General features: G+C 37.3%; 2 protein-coding genes across 4 annotated transcripts in view; one reads left to right on the top strand and one right to left on the bottom strand.

Annotated features, from left to right (window-relative positions):
- Positions 1-6,096, bottom strand: part of plb1 (phospholipase B1) — a 21,020-nt gene extending 14,924 nt beyond the window's left edge. The window contains exons 1-19 of the mRNA XM_015060326.1: positions 5,894-6,096; positions 5,382-5,437; positions 5,219-5,282; positions 5,019-5,082; positions 4,148-4,182; positions 3,737-3,803; positions 3,607-3,655; positions 3,448-3,516; positions 3,288-3,353; positions 3,119-3,174; positions 2,396-2,462; positions 2,203-2,310; positions 2,037-2,090; positions 1,638-1,700; positions 1,482-1,571; positions 1,333-1,393; positions 1,176-1,234; positions 552-625; positions 421-464 (exon numbers count right to left, since the gene is read on the bottom strand). Coding sequence (XP_014915812.1) covers positions 421-464; positions 552-625; positions 1,176-1,234; positions 1,333-1,393; positions 1,482-1,571; positions 1,638-1,700; positions 2,037-2,090; positions 2,203-2,310; positions 2,396-2,462; positions 3,119-3,174; positions 3,288-3,353; positions 3,448-3,516; positions 3,607-3,655; positions 3,737-3,803; positions 4,148-4,182; positions 5,019-5,082; positions 5,219-5,282; positions 5,382-5,437; positions 5,894-5,951 — 1,204 coding nt within the window. The 5' untranslated portion in view covers positions 5,952-6,096. The remainder of the gene's footprint in view (positions 1-420; positions 465-551; positions 626-1,175; positions 1,235-1,332; positions 1,394-1,481; positions 1,572-1,637; positions 1,701-2,036; positions 2,091-2,202; positions 2,311-2,395; positions 2,463-3,118; positions 3,175-3,287; positions 3,354-3,447; positions 3,517-3,606; positions 3,656-3,736; positions 3,804-4,147; positions 4,183-5,018; positions 5,083-5,218; positions 5,283-5,381; positions 5,438-5,893) is intronic.
- Positions 6,097-7,256: 1,160 nt separating this feature from the next.
- The window catches only part of LOC106964676 (protein yippee-like 5), a 6,294-nt gene continuing 3,971 nt past the window's right edge, over positions 7,257-9,579 (top strand). Inside the window, exons 1-2 of one of the 3 annotated variants that reach the window (XM_015060332.1) lie at positions 7,257-7,445; positions 8,585-8,728. In XM_015060332.1, the coding sequence (XP_014915818.1) occupies positions 8,588-8,728 (141 nt within the window). In that variant the 5' untranslated portion in view covers positions 7,257-7,445; positions 8,585-8,587. The other 2 variants (XM_015060331.1, XM_015060333.1) reach the window with 2 other exon arrangements.

The raw sequence follows: 9,579 nt of genomic DNA, 5'->3' as shown, positions 1-9,579 counted from the left end.
GTCTTAAGACCAAGACCAACTTCGAGTACCACAACACTGCCATTATGAGTGTTTATTTTTTTTTTTTTACAATGTTACCTTGATTGAACTGTTTATGTGACACTGGAATATTTCAAGTCATCAGTCAAATTTTTAATTCAGACAAAGAAAACCTGAGTACAAATGTCAAACAATTTGGACTTGGCGGAAAGTATTGCCTTCTTGATAAATATTGTATTAATTGTGATTACCAAATTGTTTTAGGTTCCGTTTTACCAATGACATAAACAGTACATCCTAGAACCTGTAGCTAAGAAGAAGCGGTGGTTTGTCTTGGAAGTGTTTCCAAGACAAACTACCACCTTTTATTTGCTAAAACCTTGATATAGCAAATATATGTTTGTTAATTATTTTAAAATAAAACATAGGAAACAAACGTACTTGGTAAAGTTGTCACATTGGATATGTCGTCATCCCCGCCGATGCTGAAAATTGCAGAAACAGACGTTAGTTTACTTAAATCTTAGCTCATAGGAATAAGGTTCATTAATATCTCAAAGTACAGAGCTTACCTCCATGACAGTCCTCGATATTGATAAGTGACCAACAAGAGGTTGTCTTCTTTTGCACCGACGCCATTGGCTGCCTGGAATAATATCAGATGTGTAGCATCACAGAAACAACCAATGCAAACAAAGGAGATACAGTTGAATCTGCTTTGGTTGCCTTTCCAATAAGTTTAAATCACGTTTCAGTATCGCGGTGTAATATGTGGCTCTCTGATCCCAGCATCCCTGTTTCTCATTCAGACCTTTACCTTGACTTAAAAATCAACTCAAAAGTCGCTAATAAGGCAGAAAAACATTAGTGTAACATGACAGTTCGATAATATTTTTGAATACCATGATAATGATATTGATCCTTAATGAAATAATATTGATTTCCTCAATGCTCTCTTTCTTTGCCATCATCACATTGCCCAATCTCACTCTATGAGCTTTCTGATCTGGTTCACTAAATTCTAGATTAGTTGCTGGCATAAAGGACATCTAGGTGGCCAGAGGCATTACACCCTAACAAACACTACACCCAAGCAGTTATGATTGGGATATTGCATGCACTGATTTTGTGATAACGATTGTGGTTGGATACAGTTAACATAGCTGCTGACATGAAAAAATATGAAAATCACTTACAGTCAGAGAGTCGCCCACAGCTGCCACCACCTTGATATCCGCAGGTCTGACGTTGTGAACTGCACAGGTAAATAACAGTTTAAATAGCTTAAAATTAAGTGCTTTACGGATTTTAAGGTTTGAAAAAAAAAAACAACAACAAAAAAACATCCTTTACCTGATGTAGGTGTGGTGGGAGATGGATTTCGATTTGTGCAAAGCACTTCAGTGCCCATGACCTGACAACAGAGAGAATCCCTCGTTATTCTAAAGCAGAATCATTGTTCATCTGCAATCTGGTTTGGGTCTTATCAAAGAAGCTCTTACAGGATCTATCGGTGCAGAGGCTTTGCTAGCAACATTGTCGTGCTCTCTCTCATTGGGGGTGTTTATGTATGTTCGAAGAAAAGGCCTTTCCTGGAAAATTTTAAATGTGTTAAACAAGTTGAGTCTTAGAAAGTGGGATTCAGTGGTTTACCTTACCTGTGTAGGGCATGGAATGACAGTGAGATCATTCATTTCTGTCTGGTGTATTGAGGGCTGGAGCTGAGAGAAGAAATGTATCATTAGTTAAAATTTAGGGGTCATTGTTTTTTGTGACGGTATGTTTAACCAAAGTGATCTCATGTATGCTCTGTTTACCCGAACACACAGGTTTAAAGAAGTATGGGAAACACAACTCGAGGTTAATCTCACAATATTAATCTTAACACCTGTTATCTAATCAGTCAGGCCAAGTCTAATCATTATTCAAACTCACTTTGGGTTTTAGTGACTGTGTCCTGTTATCTACACAGCACGTTGCTTTGCTGCATGCCAGACATGATTGCACAAACTGTTCTTTAAACTGAGCTTGTTTCTCTTGCATTGATGAGAACTCACCAAATCGGTCCATAGCTGAAGAGCCAATTCGTTTATATGGGAGTCAGTGATTTCCTTCAAAGAAAGACACATCACATATACATTACAATTTAGAACAGGAAACATATGGTTCGCAGCTCACAGGTAATTGCGACACCAGAGTTAGTGTTGATTTCTATTCACTTACAGAATCCAAGTTGGATTCGAGGATAACTGGAGAAGACTGCAGTGCAACGGTGAAGTCTTCACCTCGGCTGTACTGGGCTGGATTTTTCAGCAGATCACTTACAGAGTCCTGAAAGCAGATCAAGCACGCAAGTCTGAAGATAGCTCTGAAAAATGAATGCACGTTACAAGTCATGTGCCAGTCAATGCTGTACCTGCAGGGCTTTCAGTAGGAAAGCTTTCTGTAGACCTGGGTTTATGCCTTCTTTTGCACAAGCACACCTGCCACAAAGCAAAAATAGGAAACTCTGACAATTCTTCACAGTTTATAGGCATACAGCACATCGCTCATTTTGTGTTGTATGAACTTAAATGTGTTTTTATAGGATTTGAGTAGTAGATGAACACAAAGCTGAGCATAATTGTAAGGCGAAAGAGAAATAATGCGTTTTTAAAAAATGTTTTCCACATAGAAAGGTGGAAAGGGGAGCATGCGTTTGTGAGCAGTGCTCACAAACGCTGCCAACACGACGTCCTCTAATCTGGAACAATCTTCCAGAAAACTGCAAAACGACTGAAACACTGACTTCCTTTAAGACTTAGGCTAAAAACCCACCTGCGTAGAGCTGACTTTGATTTTTAAAACGTGAATCTTTTTTTTTTTTTTTTTTTTCTAGTCTGGATTACATTTGTTATTTCACTGTATTTTGCCAGTGTAATGGGATGTTTCTTTGTTTGTTCGTTTTGTAAAGCACATTGAATTACCTCGGTTTATCGCATAAATTCACAATAAAACACACTGTATTTCTTGCTACTTTTAATAATGACTCATTTTTATTACCTTCTCGTACTTTTGCTCTGCATAATACCAACATACTGCACCCATACGTATCGACAAGGAACAATACTTTTAACTTTGATTTTCGTCCAACACTCACCTGTCTTCTTGACGATGTTCACTCCAAACCACCACGTGAACCATAGTGTGATGCACCTGGAAGCACATTTCCAGCACAACAGCATACAGTTATTGTCTCTGATTTTATTTTATTTTTTCCACTGTTCTATTGGTTGATGACAAAGTTTTATGGAACGTCAAAATCACACCTGCTTCTGCAGCATCCTCAGAGCTGCGTCCACTTCCTGAACTGTGGTTTGAATGTTTTCGACGGCCTACAACGCAAAGAAACACACACGTCTTTTATACACGCTATATCCAAAAGGGTAAAATAGATTATTTTTGTAGATTTGACACAAGAAGCCTCACATCTGTTGAACAGGCGCATGTTAAATCTACAGGGATGAACAACAGCACAATGCTCCAGTCAGTCTCCTCCTAAGACACAAAGCCAGTTGGGTTTGATTCAATACAAAGAAATTAAACGCTTAGAACGTATGCCAGCTTGCATGAATAGTCCGAATATACCTGTTTGGAAAGGTAAGAGGAAAGCTCTTCTGTCTCTTGTATTAAACTCCTGAAACACATTACCTCCACACATGAGGAATAGTACAATTTTTATATTCAAGCACTTGGATGGTTGATTTCTGCGTGTTACCCGTGGTGGAAGGAGATCTGACCCTCGTGCTGAGTGACCACTTTGGGATTAAACATGGAAAACAGCTCTGTACGAAGAGAGAGAACACATTGAAAAAAATGCTTGGTATGACAAAGCACTTTCAGCACATTGTAAGATTTTCGCAAACAGAGAAGTTTTATTCTTGTCGTCATGCTGTGTTCCTAATTATGTGGCTTGAAGGTCAGTGTTCTGTGTTTATGGCTGACTATAATATCCATACAGATAAGCTCAATTCACGGCATGGCTATTGATGCAATAGCTTTTTCTTTAAAGTGCATCCTAATCAGAACATTGATGAGATATGATCTGCTCTTGATGTGAACTTTCCGCCAACCTTGAAGGAAATACTTTCTAATACATAATCCAAAGCGTTGTTTTGATTGATCTTACCTCTCAGCCTCCTGACAACAGTGGAGGCTTCATTCCTGATAAGTAAAAAACAAAAACAAAAAAATGCATGGCATAAGAAGCTGCAAACATAATCAAAATTTCATCAAAATGCCTAAATCTTAATGAGACTCTGAGTCTATGTTCTCTAATTGTTTTTATGTCAAACAGAAAAGTTGTGATCAGTTGTCACAGTGTTGACTCATAAAGTCAAAATGTTATATGTGGCATTTGTTTATTGATCATTTTATTTTAATACATACACTAACGCAAAAATATAGCATAAAAGTTACAAATATTTTTCAAGGAACATTAATGTGCAGATCCTTGTACCTTCTTGTTGTTTTGCTCTTTATAGAGAAACACAAACACAACAAGCTGAAATTAGCTGCTTGCTAGCCTGCAGTCTACGGCTTGCTGTTTACAAATGGAGGTTTTAAAACCTCTTCACTCTAATAGAAGTATTGTGTGGACATTCACAGTGAAGTTTGCACACCATGACAGTGTGTGTAAGCTATTTACACACACATTAGTCATACAGTATAAGCTATTTACACACACTGTCATGGTGATTTATTTGCAACTACAAATCTCTCCAAACTACCAAATTTGTTTTTCTTGTACGTTAAAAGCCAGAGTGCATCCTACTTTCAGTCTACTGACCAGAAATGCACATCTACATTTCCTTTATCTTCATTTTAAAGCAAAGAAGGAACTTTTTGCTGCAACATTTATACCAGTCTCTAATTTGTTTTGTTTAAGAGGTTCATCAGCCATAACTATTTGGCATTTCTTGATGACAGTAACAGGCCCATGTATCTTTGAGGACTAAAGTAAGTGTCTGTCTGTGTGTTACTGCTGACTCAGCATGTACCTGTGGGACAGAGGCATTCCCAGTGTGTGAAGGGCTGCGATGTGAGCTGGTGTGAGAGTATGAACTGATGAGAAGGGAAAACAAAAATCAGAGATGTCACAATTTCATCGTGAGGCCCGAAGAGTCATGAATTCCTGAAGAAACAGATCTCTCATACAAGCAACAGTGCAACTTCCACGGTGAAGATTGCACTGCTTTACCTGATGGGGAAGATGACAGAGGGCCAGGCAGTGCTGTGCAAAGTACTGACATGAAACGCGCTGTCTGCAGCAGAGAAACACAATTGAATAGTTGAGCAATACATCAAATATAGGACATAGAAAATGATACATGCATCTTATAGAGAAAGATAAATTGCAATACCTCCTCTAATTCATGTTTTGCAGGTCCATTTTCTTGCAAATCGACACCAGCTCTAACTGCATGTGACAAAGGGCAAATATTATTACTTTATTGTAGGAAAACACCCCTTTGAATTTTTAATACACATTATCAAAAAACATAGACGACGTTAAATCCTCGTGTAGTTTTGTCATGACGCTCTTTTACATGCTGAACTTCCTTTGTGTACTAATGCTGGTAGAAGTCCTCAGATATTTATGTCTAAATAAGAGAGATGCTGTAAAATTACACCAAGCCACCAACGCTGCATGTTATGTAACAGTAAAACATTACAGGGGAAAAAACCTTGTAAACTTTTAACAATTATAAAAGTCAAAGTCAAGCAGAATCTAGGTGCTGAAGTACATCTGGAGCTCTTAAAGAGCAGATTGGCTATTTAGTTACCAGATCTCTGATCTCACAAGTTTTGGTAAACGCAAGAATCTATGCACAAATTGAATGTTCCACTTCATCAGGAAAACTTGGTTCTCTACCTGTGAATGTGTTGCAGAATCCAAGGACTGCCAGGATCAGGAGGGCAGCTGCGGCCATGATGCAGAGAGAGATGGCGTGCACACGGAGAACTGTTTGAGTCTCTTTTTTCCCCTCTCCTGCTCAGATTCAGATGAAGAATGACTGTGAGCTTTCATTCACTGTAAATGTACACCCCACCTGCGGAGGGTGTGGAGATGACGACGGCTCCCAAGAGGGCGAGGTTTTGAACAACAAGGAAAAGATGGGGAGATAAAACTTGACAATTTGAAAGCTAGAATAAATGTAATATTGCCGTTTTGCTTATCGCAGTGATGTTGATTCCTGCACAGACTTTGTGCGTTAGAATAAAGTTAGGTTGAAGACCTTACAGTTGAAATAAAACATTGATCTTAAACAACTGAACGATATGTAGAGCTGTGTTAAATTGATTTCATTCTTTTAATTTTCCACATTATAAGCACAAACTTTATTTGGATTTTATTTGGCAGATCTAAACAGAATAACATGTGAAATAAAAAGAGAAGGACTAAGTGTGGGGCCCATTTATATGCAGCCTCCTTTTTTCTGATACCTCTAGATAAAATCCAGTGCAGCCATATGCCTTCAGAAGTCAACTTTTAATTTGTGCTGATACTGCATCTCTTCCGCCTTGGATTTGTAATCATATAAAATCAAATGGGGCTTAATTTTGGAAAAGTTTCGAGATGCGATTAGATTACAGTAAACTTTATGAGGTTTGCCCTTAGATGGACTTTTGATTATTGCTCTACTATCACGAGAGTCTCATTGAAGAGAAAACATGCCTGCTGTATTATGATGTGTTGCAATCAGACCTAAATTGCTAAAAACAGATATGCAAAAGACAAGGACTATTAACATACACAACTCAAATGGAAAACCTTTCAATGTGATTTTTGATTATGAAATGTGTTCGATAGGGTTCTGCAACAATCAAATTGTAAGTTAGTTTAATAATTACAGGACGACATAGCAGAACTAAGCAATCAGTTGGAAAAAAAATACATTTTTATTTACCTGCTATCTGTTTGATAAAAAATATAAAGTTAGTCATGTAACTTTATGCGCCAAAGAATAATGTATTCTGTCATGTAGTTAATTTAATTGTTGGTGTTAAACGCGAGACAGATAATATTAGTGCTTCATTGGTAAATTAGCTGAAATAAGGGCTTCTTTGAAGCCTCTGTGATATTGCTTTGACCTCTGAGTTATTATGATACATTTTTGTATTTAACTCTGAGGCCTGTAATCGTTTTGCTTCTGCGTCTTAATTTCCTTGTGGTTGGATTTCTTGCGACGCCTGGCGGCGGATAGAAGTAACAACATGTTGGTGCGGCAGCAGCCGTCGCTTGGTCCTAACCGGATGTTGATACTGGCTGAAAGCGGAACGCAGACAGGAACAGCTGAAAAAGAAAAACAAAGCCACGACGACGACGACAGAAACAAAACACTTGCGCACACAATATAGTGTAAATATTGATGACATTATCGCGGGACGAACATTTCAGTGCCATTCAAACCAGATTTTGAAAGGTAGGAATCTGTTATACTGAGCGAAGCTGAAATATTCGTTTGTTGTTGTTTTTTCTGCTCCTAGCCTGTTGTCGCTGTTAGCTGAGCGGTTAGCCTGGTGTTTGCTTCCACTGACTTTCTCACCGACTAAAATGTTTTGGTGTGCTACGAGGCGTGAAATCTCACTGGAAAACGAGTAACGCGTTTATCTTCTGTAAGTTCGTCGAAATGTCTTCTTTTGAACAGCAGCGCTCATTCAAGAGGCTTTATTTTAGGCATTTTAACAAGAACGTGTAATGCCTGAACTGTTATTTGCGGCCAACCTTATTCATGTCGAGTTTATCAGGAACATAGAGCTCAGCTTAAGGAAATGGTAACGCAACAGAACACACACACAACAAAAGAAAATAGCTCACCTTTAAAATATATTTATAGTTGGTATTTAGAAGTAGGACATTTTCAGCTTTAAATTAAATAATCTTTAAAAATGGGACTTGACACCAAAGAAATGTCAAGTGTCCGAAAATATTAATTACATGCGCAGTTAATAAAGAAAATATGGCTTGAAATGGTATCCATTTACTGCAAAAACACAAGTTGCCACTGTAGTAATAGCAGGTTATGTAGCATCATTTGCACATTATCCAGTGAGGGATTTCACAGATAATAGTGGAGAAAGATAAGAGAATATTTCTAGAGAAAACCGTAAAATAACGAGATCAGCTTTCAGTGGATTGCTAATAACACTGTTAGGTTGCCTTTTTAAAAAAAAATAATAAACCATGTTTTAGGGATTTTTCCACATAGAATCCTAAACAGGTCAACCTTAAATATTTCCTATTATATGCATTTTATTGTTAGTGCTATTTTTATCTGGAATTTAAGGTAAATTCCAGATAAGTAGAGTATGGTTAATACTATTAACTATACCTAGAGCATAGTGTATTAAAAAAAATAGCAAAATATGTCCCAATTTTCAGTTATTATGGATTCATTTGCTTCACACCAGTTGATCTCCTGGAAGATACTTATTTATGATAAATCACGTAGACTAATGACAGTTAAAAAGGGTCAAAGCTGTCATCATTTATTGTATTTGCACATTATTTCCTGTATATTTTGTCTTGTGCTCTATTTCTGGTGATTGTATTATGACTCAGAAAATGGGACGCATCTTCCTGGATCATATTGGCGGGACGCGCCTCTTCTCTTGCGCCAACTGCGACACCATCCTGACGAATCGGTCCGAACTCATCTCCACACGCTTCACAGGAGCCACAGGCAGAGCTTTCCTCTTCAACAAGGTTCGTACACATACAGCTCCAGAGGTTTACATTTTGTTAGCAGTATGGATTCCTGATTAATTTGGGAGCTTTTAATGGTTTATTTGAACTGCTCTTTGTGCAGATTGTGCTCATAATATAAATACATCTTCATTGATTTCATTAAAAAAAAGATTAGGTGCAGAAGTTTGAATGTATATTGTATTTTCTGTCATTTCTAGGCTCAAAGTTATACATATATACATACATGCTAATGCTTTGTTAAATGTTCCTTACCGAGTTTTAGCAAAACAATACACAGTTTTTTAAACTTCTGGACAATTCTGGTAGAATATTTGACTTGTCCTCTCAGAAATAGGAGTACTCATTCAAATTTGTTGAATTTGTGGCAGACCTTAAAGCATAGTCAACATTTTATTCAATAGGGAGGAGGTTAGAGCCATTTGAGAAGCTCAAAACCAGTTTAATGTGTGTTTGTAATTCTTAACTGGTTGGAAAACCCAATTGAACCCAAATTTAAACTATTTCACCTAAACTATTAATCTTGTATGAAAGAAAATTAGGTAGAGTGATCAGAAACAATCAAGGAAGCATTAAAACTCAACTCTATCCAAAACTGTAATATACTGAGAGTACCATTTTTTAACATCAACAGGTACTGAGAAAAGAACAGCTTTAAAGCAGAAAAAAAAAATCTTTCAAGCTTGCGTGAACTTTACAGATGCACACACAGACCAGCCGAAGGCAGACCTAGGAAAATAAATCTTTCTTTTCTTTCTTTTTTTTTTTTTTTTTTTTTTTTTTTTTTTAAAAAAAAAAAAATTTTTGGAAAATATTTGGGGGGGGGAAAAGAACCCCCCCAAACCAAAACC

Source organism: Poecilia latipinna, unplaced genomic scaffold (genome assembly GCF_001443285.1).
Source record: "Poecilia latipinna isolate Pla-1442-1.1 unplaced genomic scaffold, P_latipinna-1.0 Scaffold1700, whole genome shotgun sequence".
NCBI lineage: Eukaryota > Metazoa > Chordata > Actinopteri > Cyprinodontiformes > Poeciliidae > Poecilia > Poecilia latipinna.
The sequence above is the reverse complement of the archived record's forward strand: the minus strand, read 5'-3'. Positions and strand labels throughout refer to the sequence as shown.